At 43.7% G+C, this 16,407-nt stretch overlaps 1 protein-coding gene across 1 annotated transcript; it reads left to right on the top strand.

The window, feature by feature from the left end:
- Positions 1–133: 133 nt before the first annotated feature.
- On the top strand, positions 134–7,740 carry CNRIP1 (cannabinoid receptor interacting protein 1). Its single transcript, XM_037393069.1, has 3 exons — positions 134–711; positions 1,414–1,558; positions 6,292–7,740. The coding sequence occupies exons 1-3, from the start codon at positions 533–535 to the stop codon at positions 6,454–6,456; spliced, it is 489 nt and encodes a 162-aa protein (XP_037248966.1). The 5' UTR covers positions 134–532; the 3' UTR covers positions 6,457–7,740.
- Positions 7,741–16,407: the final 8,667 nt, after the last annotated feature.

Here is a 16,407-nt window from a genome sequence, read left to right as displayed (position 1 = left end):
GCTCGGCGCAGCACCGCTTGGCACGGCACGGCACGGCTCGGCACGGCACGGCACCGCTCGGCACGGCACGGCTCGGCACGGCACAGCACCGCAAGGCACGGCACGGCTCGGCACGGCACGGCACAGCACCGCTCGGCACGGCTCGGCTCGGGCCCCCCGTGCTCCCTCCGGGCCCGATGGCGAGATTAAGGCTGCCGTAATCGGGGCCGGATTAACTCCCTGGAAACCGGGCGCAGCCTGAGCAGCTGTGAGCGCCCCCCAGGCCGGGCTGCGGGGCGGCGCGGGGGGCGGGAGGGGGGTGGGCAGCCGCCGCCCAGATGCTGCGCCGCGATTAGGGGGAGGGAGAAACCCAAATATCCATCATCCGCGGCCTTTGGGAAGGGCTGGGCTGGCGAGGACCCGCAGCCCCTCCTCTTCCTCCTCCCTCCTCCTCTTCCTCTCCCTCGCAGCCTCGCTCCGTCCCGGCCAGCCGCCTCCCGCGGAGGGGGACGCAGGAGCGCAGCCTCCCCTCCCCCTCCCCCGCTGACAAGCCATGGACGACATCCCCGGCCTCGTGAAAATCAGCGTCTCCCTCAAGATCCAGCCCAACGACGGGGCGGTCTATTTCAAGGTGGACGGGCAACGCTTCGGGCAGAACCGCACCATCAAGCTGCTGACCGGGGCCAAGTACAAGATCGAGGTGGCCCTGCGGCCCGGCACCGTCCAGGCCACGTAAGTGCAGCCCCCCCGGCCCTCCCTTCCCCGGCGCTTTATTTTTAGAGGTTTAATATTTTTTCCTGGCAGGCTGACAACGCGGCGTTTCTGTCATTTCTCCCTCCCCGCCCCGTGTTGTGCTTTGGTGGCCCCGTTTCTGGGTCCCTGGCCAGCTGTTCCCGGTGCTCTCTGCCCGGCTGGCTCGGGGGAGAGGCTGCGCTTTGGGAACCGCTTCCTTCCCTCTCCCTCCCCACCTTCTCCCGAAGCTCTTCCAAGCCCAGCTCCTTTTCTCCCTCCTTCCCTGCGGTTTGCCCTGCAGACAGGGGAAGGGGCGCCTCTGGCCCTGCGTGCCAGGGATGCACCGAGCCCAAGCCTCACTGCACCACGGCAAAGCAGGGCCTGGGACCAGTGAGGATGCAGATGGAGAACCGGTGCTGGGTGGAGAGGCAGCCCTGGAGAGGAGATTCAACTCGCCTCTCCCCAGCTGCTGGAGATCAGATCCCTCCTGCCTTTTCTTTCTACACCTCCCCCGGGTGACTGCAGAGCCCTGACATTTTTCAGGAGCCCCAGTGAGTCAGCAGCACCTGCAGGTCTGCTAAAATCCCTGAGGCATCCCCCCGCACAGAGGCTGCCAGGCTGCAAGCCCACGCCGGTTCCAAGCTGCCAGGGGAGGTGCCGTGCTGGGCTGCTGAAGGTTGGATCCCATCCGTCTCTTTGCAGGACAATGGGCATCGGGGGTGTCAATGTCCCGCTGGAAGAGAAATCGAGGGATGCACAGGTGGCCTCTTACATCGGGATCTACGACACAGAAGGAGTACCCCACACCAAAAGCGGGGAGAGACAGCCCATCCAGGTCAACATGCAGGTATGAGGTTCTCCCAGCCTGGCATGGGAAGATGAGGGAGGGCATTAGGGGCTTGTCTGACAGAGAGAGGTGTGGAGGTGAAATATTCCAGGGCGGAGCTGCTGCCCTCCTCTTTGCTTTCTGTCAGTAACACCACTGGTTATAACCTAGCTGGAAAACACAAGCTCTGCTTCCCAAGGGGAAGCCAAGAGAGCAGCAAGGGCCAGGATGCAGTAGGGGGATTTCTAGAGGCGTGCAAAGCACCTTTGGGGTGCTGCAGCAGAAAGAAATGTGAGCTGAACCTCTCACCTCTTCTGCAGGGCTTCTTACAGACTTCAGGCCACCCCCACCAAGGTCCCTGGCTAGGAACCAGGCAAGCCCAAACCCAAGCCCTTGGTGTACAGCACCACCAGGATTTTTGGAGCAGAGCATGCCCCAAGCACAAGGGCTGATTACTCTCCCCTTCCACCTGTCATCTGCAGGATGCCAGAGGCCGAAAGCAGCCATGAGAACACGCACCACCCCACCCCAAAGGCTGTCTTCTCCCTTTCCCCATATGCTTCCATTACCACATGATCTCTGCATCCACAAACCTAAGTTCTTATTCAAGTGGTTCCTCACCCCAAGCTTAAAGAGAAGTTCCAAGGGCCAGAATCAGTATGTGCCATGGCCCCACAGTGAGATGGCAAAAGCTTCAACCTGAAAGGCAACAGAGCTGAGATGGAAGACAGGGAGAACCAGCAGTAAGATTTCCACAGCACTCTTTGGGTGGTAGGCTCGGGGTGCAGAGGGAGATTTGTTTTGCTTTGGCTTTGGTTTGGTTGTTTGCGGGTTTTTTCCCCCTCTCCTATTACTGTTGTGAGGGATTCCTGCTGTATGTTCTACGCCTCCTGTGCCAAAAGGGGAAAGAGGGCAGTAAGCCATCTTCATCTGAAGCTCTCTTAAGGGTCTGTTCCAACTTACACAAGTTTAGAACCTTGCCAAGCCCACCAGATTTCAGCTTTCTCACTTTTGCTCCACTGCACACAAGACTTTATCTTGATCTTTATCTTCACTATTTTTTTCTGGAATCATCATTTAGCATGGCAATACCCTTCTGAATAAGAACTGTAATATCTCCATTTGGTGTTTCTAGTAATTACAGCATGCCTAACTTTATTTTGGAGACCTACATCTCATTAACACTTACCGCTTTATAATCTTACGTTAATAAGACTGCCCTGAAGTATTTGTTCACGTTAATCACTTTTCTATACGGTCATCTCCTCTTCACACCCAGGAAACCCAAACCCCCAGTATGACTTCTCAACCAGCAGAACAGGGCTGCTGGGTGCCGTTGTTTAGTATTACAGTTATATTTCACCATGTCCTTACACCAGGAGGTGAAAGGGCCGTGCTTCCAAAAAAACCCAGCTTCTTTGACTAAAGGCATCCCTGTTTTGATAGCCACCTTTACCCTTAAGTGTAGCACTGATGTGAACTCTGAAAATCTGGAAGTTTGACTTTTCTTATGGAGAAACCAAGTCAGTCAGAAATACAGTAATTCCAAGAAACGCCTGGAGGGTCTGATTTTCAGCTACAAGCTCTGCCGTGGTTTGTTGTGGCATCAGGAGGGGTAGCCACAATATTTGCCCAAAGAGATGTTGTTACAAATGGAATCCTGCAGTACTAACCATGAAGCTAATAGGATTTTCAAGCATTAAGCAGGTCCTCAACCCCTTTTAGGATCTCGTCTTGATAGAGAGGTTCTTCAGTACAGACTTGTACATCCACAATTGATACTTCTAAGTATTAAGTATAGGAAACTCGATAGGGATTTAACATGTTTAACTCATCATTTAGCTGCTTAGCCAGACAGAGCCGTAACAGATTTAGGGGACCAGCCTCAGATACCCCAGTCTAAAAACTGCTTCTAATACCTACGTCCTGAATCTTCAAAACTGGGCTTATCGCATACAGCTTTAAATTTTCCTATTTCCTTCAGCTATGAGGAACTTCTGCCTCCAGTTCCTTTTCTGGAAGAGGCAGGATCCCGATGCATCCCAGGGAAATAAGGACACTATTGAAGGCCTAAGATCTGAACTCACATTAGAAATAGATTGTGAGGCCAGTCTTGCAGTTAAAAACCAAACTGATACAGCCTGTCTAATGCTTGAAAGACAGAAGGTCCATAGAAGTCCATAATAATTTATTTCCCATCCATTTCAAAACTTTAGACAAATAATTATTTGTGGTCCTACTTTAACTGACTAGTAGACATCTGACCTATTACAGCATAGTTTATACACATAAAACAACAATCCTGTTTGTGAATTCAGAATCAGAGGATGCATTTCTGTTACCTGAATGCTCAATTATGCGTGTTCTCCAGAAACTGCTGAATTGTCTAACAAATACTAAGTTAGAAACCTCTCTTTGGGTCTCATGTTATTCTTGGTCAGTCTAAAGTAAGATTGAATAAAGACTTCTACTCCCAGTAATAACCAGACACCAAATCATCCTAGCATGCAAATTCAGAGGGAGTGATTAAATAACTATTCACACCTATAGCACTGGATGACAGAGGACAGCAGACAGGGAAATAGGCTTCCAAGGGCCATCCCCCCTCCCTGGGGAACCCCGTACACAGTCCTAGTGGAGAAGCCAGGATTCAGTGGCAGAGCCATAGGAATTCAGGGGAGCTCTAAGCATGCAGGATGCTCATTATGCCACAGAGCTGCTGTATCTGCTAAGTACTGGGCTGGGGCGGGGTGGGGGGGTGGGGGCACAGGGTACCAGAAAAGCTCTGCAATTAATTCTTTCCTTCTCCTGGAAATCCACAGCAGTCAAACTGCTCAGGGTAGCTCAGCAGACTGGGTCATTGCGGGTAGATAGAATTTGTTTTCTTCCTCTATCCTGTTGAAATTCAGATCCTCCATACATAGATGAAATGCTGCTCTTGTACCATATCACCTTCTACAAATGCTGTTAGAAAAGCTTTTTCTTCCTCAGTTTGCACACTGAGGGTGGCTGATGCTCCTCTGACAATTGCTCTTTGTGGATTGCGCACCGTAATACCCGATGTGCTTAAGCTTTACTATCTTGCATTATGAGTGTATCAGGGTTACTAACAGAGATGTTTAATTAAAAAATATATCCTTAATTAAGCTTTTAGATTTAGGGAGAGATAAAATAGCCTGTACATCTCATCCTCTTTTAGTCAAAGGAAGCGGTAGAAATATTTCAGCTGCTCCTTTAAGGTAACACTTGGAACTGGAGATGAATAAAAACCTTCCACTAACAGCACACAGCAACTCCTGCTGTTGTCATGGCTAAATTTAACTTACCACAGTGGTCTGGGGGAAGGTTTAAAGCAAGGTCCATTATGCAGCAGCAGCTTACAAACCACATCTTGACTTAAAAAAAATAATTAAAAAGATGTCCTTCTGAGAAAACTGGATACAGAAGGCTCTGCTTGCAACTCGGGAAGAGTCACTTTGTAAAAGGGCTTTCATACTGACATTGCAAGTGTGATTAAAACGGGCAGATGATCAAAGGTCAGCTCCCAGACACGTGATGGGAATGGAAAACAGTCAAGTGAAGAAGCTGTCATTAAAGTGAGTGATGGAAATATTCAAAAGGAAAAAATGTTGAAGAACAGTGCTCTTCAGTAGCGCTGAATCCACTGTGTAGTATCTTCTAACAACATAGCACAATCAACAAGCCATACTACTGGGACCAACAGCAATATGTACAGGCTTCACACCCACACTTCAGAATCTCTGCAAGGTCTCAAGGCACAGAAACCCACATTTTACATCACCATTATAACTGAAATCTATCCTTGAAAGCCTCACTCATAGGGTTTTTCTGATATTCTAAGGGTGTCCAGCAGTGCTTAAAAAAACAGAAAGGAGATTTTATTCTACAGAACTTAATGTAACCATAGTCTCATTCACTTCAAAGTTGCAAGCACAATCAGATAACTTACCGTTAATGTCTACTCCTTCACTGTATTAGACAGTTACCGGCTAAACACACTGATTATCTCCTTCCTGGCTTCTGTTACTCCTATCTAAGTTTGAAAAGCTGCAGTATCGTAGTACAACTAGCAATTAAAGAAATGCACAAAGAACTTCTTTTGCGTAAGTTTCATGTAACTTGCAGAAGAGAATTCCAGGGAAGAAGTGAGTGGTCTCATAGCAGCGTGTCTCAATCAAGACTCTGCCAACGCAAGCCTACAAAATATAACAGAGCAAATAAAATACAGCAGAGAAAAAAAAATACAATTAAGCAAAAGAAGGAAACTTACCAATGCTAACTGCAGCCTCTAGGTAGGGTATGAAGGTGAGGTGATGACCTGTGTCATTACAGATCAGTGCTGATTGACCTACAGCATATGCAAGCCAAGATCATCAGGCCAGCTACTGCTGTGTCATCTTAAGAAGGATTGCAGCTTTGATTCTTGCTGTCAGTAACATTTATCCAGATGAGAACTTGAACATTTTTACTCCCTTGCCTTTCCCAGATATCAGTGAAAGAGGACAATACGTGGAGAATCTGATCCTTTATGTTTTACGTATGCCTAAACATAAAAGACTTTGTGACTGCTAAAGCAGGCTTTATGGGTCTTTGATTTATTGACTTGAGGAACAATAATCCTCCTGTCAGCTGCTTTACGTTCCACGGTTTCATAAGAGTGTTGTTTCTCATTAAAGGAGAGAAATCAACAAAATAATCAGCTCACTAACCCTGCTATTCCCTCTTCCTTGCAGTTTAACGACATTGGCGTTTTTGAAACAGTCTGGCAAGTCAAATTCTACAACTACCACAAACGGGATCACTGCCAGTGGGGAAACAGTTTTGGCAGTATTGAGTACGAATGCAAACCAAACGAAACGCGCAGTCTTATGTGGATCAATAAAGAGACCTTCCACTGAAGAGAGTGAAACCAATACTGCTGGACAATCTCCCTAAGGAAAAAATCTACCTTTTTAAACCAGCAAGAAGCCTTAACAAAGGCATACCGTAACATTGCTGTGTTCCATAAGGTTCTGATGACTACGCTGTATATACAGCTGGTGCCATTGAAATCTTTGCCTATTACTGTATTTTAATTTACCATGACATCTGCAACGCTCTTTATCTATCACCCTGAGAATACTGAAAAGTTCATGGTAAAGAATATTTGATAGCTGGGTAGAAAGTCATACTGTCATAATACTGTTGTAAGTATTTGGATTATTCCCACTAGATGTAACAACTTTTGTGAAGTGTTTTGCTTTATTGCTTAGAATTTGGATGCCACATCACATCAGTGATTTCTGTACTTACAGTTGTGTTTGCTCCTAAATCGGTGTGCACTTTAAGCATTTTGTGTTACATGTCATCCCAGTGGACAGCAAAAAGTGCAGATTATGGGTATGTGTAGGTTTAGCTAAATGGCAGCTACTGCACTGTTGATATTGTGCTCTCATACCGGGGGTTTGGAAAATCATTCTCCCTTTTGTTAAGTGCTGTAAGACATTCTGTGAAGTTTACTAATTTACCAAATCTCTCAAAATAGGATTCTTTGTTGTTAAGTTTCCCAGTCTCTGAAATAGCTTTAGGAAACTGTATAAAACGTGCTAACCTGAATGAAGGAAAAGCAATAAATCAGTTGTGGTATCGAAGACATCTAACAACACGGCTAATATCTATCTTAAGATCACATAGTATTCTTGAAAGATACAGCAGCCATACTTAATTTAGTTCTTAGCGTTCTGGTAGTAATCTACACATTTGTTTTAATGACACATTGCTCAAATCTGCTAAATCCTACAAATCAACTTTCTCAAGCCTGACCGCTGTATTATACCAAAACCAACAGGATTTCTGACCAACAAACACTCAGAAGCGTGAAGAGTGCAGATCCCAGCACATGTTTATATGTGCATTGCACTCTTTCAAATAAAGATAAGCATGTAAGCATTTGCATGGTTAAGATAAAGGTGCTACATAAACACTAGATAGTGTTTAACACGTACGGATGACAAAAAACAAACATATATTTTCTTCCAGTAAATAAAGCAGGGAAACAACTACACTGTCCCACCCCCAACTTGGGCTGAAGCAAGCTGTCAGTTCTTGCGTATCTGGTATTTCCTTTGTGTATAATTTGTAAATTGTGTATGTAAATGGTAACAATGACTTTTGATCTTTGTAATAAAGGACTTAAACAATTTCTTCTCTAGTCTGACCACCTAAATGACTTGAAAATACTGTATGAAAAAGGAAGCGGTTTTAGAAAGTCAGACAGCAGAGGTTATGTAGTCGGTGCTTTCTGAGAATCCAGTCCAAATTACCTTATGTTCTTTACCCAAAGCTACTGTTTCTAGGAAATAGAGATCCAATACACTAGAATGCAGACAGTTAATTTAATAACACTCAATAGAGCTTTTCAACAGAACTCAGCTGCATTTTGTTGCATTAACATAGTGTGGAACGTAGAGATTTAGGACAGAAGTGAGACATCAAAGAAATATTTTCATCCATTGACTTAGTAATCAAAAAGCTTGACTGTTTGCAGATTTCTACAGACAAAAGAGCCTGGCAGTAGCACTGAAACAGTGAGCTAGCCAGCTGCATCCCTGCTCTGAGGCAATGTTACACAGGCAGATTTAACTGCAGTGAAATTCTAGAAATAATCTTCTTTCTTAAGACTTTTCCTAGACTACAGAAAGAATTCTTCAAAATGAAAAAAATGAACTGAGCAAATTTGAATGAAGTCTGTACTTCAGACAGAAGTGTTATTGCCGGCACTTTAGCAGAAGTTTCCAGATAACAGGTTTCAATGATAGCAAACTTCCAGCTGTCAATCGATTCTATGTCTGCACTACTAGAAAGTGATTTTATTCTTCAACAATTGGCATACTTTGGTGTATTTTGTTTGTACACGTGAACTGAAAGCACATCAGCAAGAAATATGTATGATACATAACAGAGAAACTTCTGCCCTAGTAAAAACAAAACATCTAAGGTAGGCCTTCACTTTGACTTCAGCTTCTATGAAATCCTTGGCCCACAACATCTGAGCTCTTCAGCATTTAGGAGATGTTACAATGGATACATCTAGCCTGTGCTGGCACAGGAGGGCTGTTACACTCTGCTAGCTGGATGCACGCCCTTCCCGAGATAAATACTGGTGCCTGTATTAATGCCAAATGGGGCAGCCCTGTAGCAATTCAGTTCAGAGGGTGGTCAAGAAAGAGCCTGCAGATGGAGGAGCTGTTTTCCAAAGGAAGGAGAAGACAGCAAGCCCAAGCTCCATATCCTGAGCCTCAGCATCGCTGCCCAGGATTGCAGCACCCTTTTACAATGGCAATGATAGAAAGGATGGCTGGTTAACAGCTTCTCTAGGGGAAGGCGTAAATGGCATTTATCAGGTGTATATCCTTCTCCCCTAGATGAGGTTTAAACATACAGAAGCGTGGCTTGATGGCCTTGCATTGCTCCTCAATAGAAGATTATTCAAGTGGTGTCTGTTGCATATCCATACCACCAGCGCTGATGCTCTTCTGCACATGTAAAGCAAAATAGTCCCATCGGTTTCCCCTTGCTCAACAAGTGCTTTGCTAACAAAGCAAACATTTGTTCCTAATAAAGGAGACCCAACACTCCAGCAGTTCCCTGGAAAATAATGTTTTGAATTTCTTTCATCCAGGACAACTCTGGTAAATATTCATAAATCTTGAGTCACCAAAAAAACTGTTGCTGTGACAGTTTGATGCATTATTCAATCAGCAGCGTTTAATCTCCAGAGAAGTTTGTTCGTTACACAGCTTTTTCTAATTAGTATTTCCATTTTTGTACCGAACTGAATGTTGATTCAGAACAGGAAACAATACACTAAGCTTAAATATATATTTATTTTTATTCATTACAATGTCAGAAAATGCTGACAGTGTGTCAATCCAGCTAAAACCACAAAGCACTCATATCTGAAGGTTTTATACATGAGAGACTTGAAGATTTTTCTCCTGAGGTGTCCAGCTTTTTTTTTTAATAAGATTGAAATAAATATACTGAATCTTTCAGAGTCACTTTTTCATCTATATTTCAGTAGCAGTTAGCACTTTCAGACAGCTGAGTAACAGCATCCAAAAGCCAGTTATTAGTCATGATTATCACAGTTGCAACCCTGCACAGGGCTTACATTAGAACATTAAGGGTTTGCACAACGCTTTGTGTTTATTACAGCTACTACAGGCTTCTACCATCCAACAGTATCTGAAGAAGAAAAAATACTGCTAAAGTCTCCATGCCCTGCTAACATAAGGTGGGGAGGTTTCACTGGCTTCAGGTGAGGCTCTGCCCATTGGTTTGCGGTGCAGTGTGACCCTGACTGATTCCAGACTAGCAGAGTCTCAGAAAACCTTGTTCATTACAACTTCCTATAAAAGATGTGGACAGAATGTCTGTACAATGAAGCTGTAAGCTTTGTAATACAAGGCTTTTACATGCCAGCAGAGGTTGGTCTCTGCTGGGTTAAGAACACCTGTCTCACTTCCCATGTTAAATTTTGATGCACGTGTTATGTTGAACCATTCTACTCTTCTAGAGCCTCTCTGTAAAACTTTGATTAAATAAGGACATGGCATGTTTTAAATGCTAACCTCTTTTTGAGATCTGAAACAAGTGCTGTGGCTTCCAGAATTCAAAGCACTAAGCATTGCCTTAATAGCCGTGTCAACTCCGAAGCACAAAGCAGCAGTATAATGAGCCTTGCAACATTCATGCTTCCCCTTAGCTCTACAAAGCTCACAAAGCGCTAAGTGGAAAGTCCCCTCAGTGCAGCTACTCCAGATCTTTGGCTAGGAGAGACAGGCACTCCTGGCCACAGGCCTTCCCTGCTGCATGCTTGGCAGCTTTTGCCAGCATTCCTTGGACTGCTTCTTTTCCTCCTCTCCCTGAGACCAGCATTCAAGGCTTCAAACCCCTGTGAGCCCTGGCTTCCAGCCTTAGGAAGACAAGGCTGCGTCAACCCAGGAAGAGCCAAACCAGTCCTCTCTGCATTGCTTTTGCTGTCCCTACCTCAAAGTTGTTGATTATTTCTCTTATTAATCAACACAGCTTGTTCTGTGCGCTCAGGAAGGATAAACCCGTGACTGATCTTATACATGACATACAAACTTCTCTGCCTCTTCCTGCAGAAGAAATTCACAGGCATTCCAACTATATCCTGACTGTAAATAAGAAAAAATGTCCAGTTCCCCAAAAAATTAAAAAGTGACATTGGACTACAGAAAGCGCTGCTGATGGTCAGTGGTAGAGGTCCTGCAGCATCAGCTATTACTATGCTGCAGAACTGAGACAACTACGTAGATTGCTTCTACAGTGCTCTGACACTCCTGGAATTCCTCTGTATAGTAATATATACACAAGTCAAGAATCGTGAGCTTTTGCGGGTTCTCTCGCTGTTATCATTGGAGTTTGTAATCTTTTGACCCGCAGTGAGCTGCACCACTCCAGTATGAGTGCATAGATACAAACAGATCTCCATTGGAGACAAGGCTTAAAAACAATGACAGCTTTTCCATCAATGTTGATGCCAAAAATCTTAAATTAAAAAAATAATTCATACCAGCACATCTGCATTGACCAAGTGTAAGGCTTTGATATTCTTTTTTTCCTTATTTAGACAAACTTGAGTCTCAGTGTTGCCATTTACAAGTGCTTCATGTGCTATCTGTAATGGCTTTCCCTTCCCCAGAGGACAGACACTTCTACTCCCTTTATCCCAAACAGCGAGGAACAGCATGGTATCCCATCCGGTAACTTCTGCAGCCTTCGAACAGTCCTGAGAGAAGTGACAATAAACTACCAGCTGATGATGATGGAGGCAAGAACCATACGACTGTGTCGGAGGTAGGATGGACCTTCTGCCCATTCCCAGCATGGTAACTGCAAGGTTAGGTGCCATCCTGCTGTTACAGGAGTGACTGTGGTAACACTGCTGGTAATATCTACATTAAGCTACAACATATGTGCTACAGGGACCAAATGTTCTCAGAAGCTCAAACTGAACCATTATGAGTTTAATGTGAAGCCCAGAGGGCACTGTCTGCAGAGAAGTGGTAGTAGCATGCAATAACATCACAACACACACTATTTATTGCTCAATCTAAGTCGCTGTGCCAATAGATTCAACCAAGGTACTTCCACCTTTCAGACTTATTGTAGAGAACAAGCCCTGGCCAATTCTACATATAGAATATATAGTCTAAAGCTGGTGTGGTTTGGTTTGGGTTTGAATTAACTTCATTATTTTTACTTCTGGCTTCAGAGACATCTCAGCCTAAATACTACACTACAGGCAAGCTGAGCAAATGCAAGAAATGCTACTGTGTGAAAATACAACTGCAGTCACCCCTGTTCCATATGAAAATGATGTGACTGCACTCCAAAGATTTAAAAGCATTAAAACAAAACAAAAAAACTCAGACTTCATGTGTCTTTCAGTTCTGTCACAGACTGAACACTGTTCAAGAGGCTTGCAACACTCTGTCTATCAGAACAAGGCAACAGTCATATATAAATGTGCTGATCATTTCATTTTCAGATGCACAATGAACTTTGCTACCCTTGAGGTGGATGGCTAAGAAACCAAGAAAGGGTGCTAATGCACTCCTGGTGCAAAGTCCCACCAAAGCGTATGGAAGAACAAATTTGCCCCAATATGCTAAAACATGGATTAACTGCTCTTGCTTAAAACAGAACTGTAAGAATTTAGACCCAACCATTTTAATACAAATTCAGTATTTAATACAAACTCACTGAGGAAATACTTCCAGGGATGATGTTTGTTTTAAATACAGTGAAAATATTTCCTCTACAGATCATTTGCCCTAGCTTAGAAAAGTGCTTATTTTTCACTAGGGATCTAGAACTAACATTTTGTGCTTGCATACAGGTACAGAATCAGTTACATAATGAGCTAGCAGAGCTGGAAAAATTCTTGCAGGTTTGTTTTGGTGGGTTTGGTTTGGTTTGGTTTTAATAAAGCAAGCTATCAATTATTCCTTCTGCTTCAGCCCTGAAATGCTAGCAGCAGCAGCCCTCAAGCACAAATAAGCAAGCAAAGAAGGAATGCTGCCACATACTTAGCTCCAGGATTAAGATATGATCCAAACAGCACAGGAAAGAGAGATTACTAGCCACCTTGTCAGTCTTCCCATAGCCTTTCCATTCTTGGAAAACCATGACTAGGACAGGTAAGTACACTTCTTCCTCCCATGCACTCCATTCTACAAATCCACAAGTGATCATGCCTGATCAGGGACACCAGCTTCTGTCCAGGTATCTAAAGGGAAAACAGCGGAGAGGCATGAGCTTGGAGCCATGGTACTATAGAAACAGCAAGAGAGACAGGAGAATCTCAAAGCGTATTCAAAGACACTGAGCTTTTGACACACAGGCAGCAGGGGAAACAGTCACTAGGAAACTTCAAATGAAAATACAATACCAGCGAACCCACAAAAAAATTCCTTTGGTAGTCTCTATCTCAGTCACCTCTTCTTCCGGGTTCTGCTAGAAAGATTGCTCCTAACCTCAAAAATCTCCTACAGAACTTCCTGAGTTTTATTGGTAAGTAGCTTTAAGCTTCTGGCTCACTAAGTTCAGCATCAGTAACTTTCTACAGATTTCATACCAATCTCAGAACTTTCAGATCTCACTAGACCATTCTCCAGGCAGTCAGCAGTTGCTAGTGAATACTGTCATAGCTTATCTACCATCCCCTAATGTTCTGTCTCATCTGTAACAGAGAGAGAGAAAAGGCTTTCTCTTCTCTCTCACCATTTGCTGTTAATCTTTTATTACTCCTTTGCCTCGAAGGCTCTGCGTAAGGTCCCCAGTCATTCAATAACTTCTAATGTAATAATCCATGGGGATGGGGGAAACAGCACTATACTGCATATTACAGGATGGGCAAGGAAGCCTTGTATGTCCATCAATACCCTGCGGAGAAGCACCACTAAGAGATACGAGGAAGCACTCAAAGCAGACGTTGGCACAGCTCAGCCTGGCAGGGTTCATTGCTCTGATTTTGTGCCACTTCCTACTCTGTTCAAGTAGCAGTCTTTGAGCTGCATTCCCGTGAGGCACAGCTATGACAAAAAAGAACAAGTGGCTAAGGGAATCAGAGAGCACTTGTTATTCCCCAGGTCCAGGGTACACACCCCGTCTGAACCCAAATTCAACACCAGGATAAAGTGTGGACATAGAGCAGTCTCCTTGCCCTGACTGCTGCATCCTGTTTTCCCACATAAATGAAGTCCAGGTGTAAACCAAGGGACCTACTATATTCTTTTAAGGAATTCCACCTGGGTAGAACACAGTGTTTAACCTGTATCACACCAGAGCCAGGCTAGCCTCTTAGCAATTGTCACCCATCTTTTTTCTAATCAAAATACAAAAATCTAGACATTAAGCACGTTACCATCACAGCCTTCTTACCTGCTCTGCCACTACTGATTCTCTTGAAGAGCAGACTATGAAAAGGATAACTTTCTACTGGGAGAAGAGGCACAGATCCTCCCTGGTTAGCGCACACTACTGGCTTTCACTTCTCTGGCTCCAAACAAAACACGTATCTAAACTGTGTTTTCTTAGCAATCCACTTTCTGACAAGTACTTCATGAAGCTACACTTGACTGTGAAAAATCAAGAAACTGGAATCTTAAAATCCGAAGTGATTATTTCTTCAGACGGCATCATTTTTAAATTGTTCTCCCTACAAGAAGGAAGTGTTTGCTCTGTCAAGACAGTGTAAGGTAGCCCAGAAAAACTCATGGATTTCACTGTCACTGTTCCTGTTTGCTTGTTCTAAAGACTGTATTAATTTTCTTTTTATTTTTCAGATTCTTAATTTCTGCATACTACAAATCTTGATGTAAGCTAATAATTTGTGTGGATAAACAATGCAATCGCTTAAATAGCCACCTAGTTTTCTCTTTTACAGTACATCTGGTACAACAACCAGTTCTTACTTTCTGGAGAGAAAGATGAGAAGAACTCACATACTCATATGTATATTCACACACAGAAGCACATGCAAAGAAGTGTTTTAATGTGTTGAACATAACCCCAATTTTAAAGATTATTTTACAAATAAAAAGGGCCAAAACACAAGTTAACCACAAGTTCAAGTGCCAAATCCAGGAAATCTTTCTCCTTTATGTACTCATCACAAGTGCCATGCTAGAATTTTCCATTCCACAAGATTCAAGCTTGGTTTACCCCACATTTTATTTGATACTGGAGAACTTAAATTGAGGAGAAAAAAAGGTAGAATCAATTTCAGTCCATCTACTTCTATACTTTCTGGGCTTTTATTAAAAAGTCATAGAAATAAAAGATTAAGTGAAGTAATGGTCCTTAGGATGCTGTGAAAAAGTAGGCTGGTTCTATCAGCTCATTTATGAGTTACCTGCTGCATAGCCCCTTTGATGCAAAAATCCTGGAGGAGGACAAGGCTTTAGTGCAATCTGCATCGGGTAACCCAAATCAGTGTTTTAAACTGCTGCAAAAACACAAGAACATTTATCTTCAATTCTGTTTCATTCATGGACTACAAATTTTCAAGCAAAGCTTTATTTAAAATGAGCAGGTACAAATTATTAGTCATTACAGTCAAGAATAAATGCCCAGCTCTGGTAAGATTTCTCCTCTGTATTTTCATGATTATTTCAATTCCCACAGCTCCAGTAAAAGCAAACTAACTGCTGAGGATTCAGGGATTTGAAGCAATTTTCTTCCAGCTCACAGCTGCTTCACAGAAATCACTACCATGTGAATACTAAAAACAGTAAAACTTTTACTTTTGTTGTCAGTAGTATACCACAATGAACAATGGAACTTACAGAGACTAATTTCCTGTACATCTCCTATGGATTCTATGGTGTTTTAATATTATGGTTCAACTCATTTTGTAGCCCCTCTTGTCATTACGGACACTAATTTCATCCATTGTACTCTGTCCAGATATGTAATCTCATAAAACGCAAAGCAACTCAGTATGGGACCTCAGTCTCGATTTTCACGGAAAATATGTAACATTGGAGGTGGAGACGTGCAGAGAAGGAAGAAAAGCAGGACAAACATGCCTAGCACAAGCTTCAGTTTCTTAAGAAACCAGACTAGAATTGCCAGAGGAAAAAAAGCAGCAATGAAAATTACTCCAGGCAATCACTAGATGGTGCTACTAAGGGCAAATAGGCACCATGAAGGAGCTTTAAAAACCCAGGAGCCATCTGTAAGGTGTAAGCCTCTTGCAAAAGACTCCCCATCCCATTTGTAACTCCGCAGGCCACTTCTCCTCACATGCAAACACGCTACAATCTTGCAGAACCTAGTGCAAGTACTTATATGCAAAAGCGACTCCCCTTTGCTATTGATGAGTCTCTTTGAATTCAAAGCTGAAACTTCTCCTGAGGAGCAGCTGCCACGGAGCGCTCTAGGGTGCAGGAGCAAGTCAGAGGCAGACAGAGGTCTGGGGCACACACGGTGCTGAACCTCCTTGACAGGCCACGGCTGCCCGCAGCCCTCACCACCCTGCCTTGAGCCTTCGTTGTGTGCAGCCTCAGGAGAAGTTTCTGCTTTCCCACAAGTTCAGGAGCTTGCGTTTCTTGACATGCACGATCTTACGGACTACTCACCCAAACTACAACACCTTCACAGTTCTTATAAATAAGGATTCTTCCTTAATAGAGCAACTATTCCCCACTTCAGAGATAACTCCACACTGGACCAAAATAGGCAGGTATTCTGTAAATTTCTGAAGACAGAACTAAATCTCACTTCAGCACTAGATACTACAAAGAACATGCCAAACCACAAGCTTCTGTAATCAA

Source organism: Falco rusticolus, chromosome 6 (genome assembly GCF_015220075.1).
Source record: "Falco rusticolus isolate bFalRus1 chromosome 6, bFalRus1.pri, whole genome shotgun sequence".
In the NCBI taxonomy this organism is placed as follows: domain Eukaryota; kingdom Metazoa; phylum Chordata; class Aves; order Falconiformes; family Falconidae; genus Falco; species Falco rusticolus.
Note: the sequence above shows the minus strand (reverse complement) of the source record. Positions and strands in the feature narration are given on the sequence as shown.

Bases quoted from the DNA above. Each gene is read 5' to 3' on its own strand.
- CNRIP1 (XM_037393069.1), top strand. From the start codon at position 533: ATGGACGACATCCCCGGCCTCGTGAAAATCAGCGTCTCCCTCAAGATC. The intron at 712-1,413 runs GTAAGTGCAGCC...GTCTCTTTGCAG, and splicing joins CCCGGCACCGTCCAGGCCAC to GACAATGGGCATCGGGGGTG. The intron at 1,559-6,291 runs GTATGAGGTTCT...TCTTCCTTGCAG, and splicing joins CCATCCAGGTCAACATGCAG to TTTAACGACATTGGCGTTTT.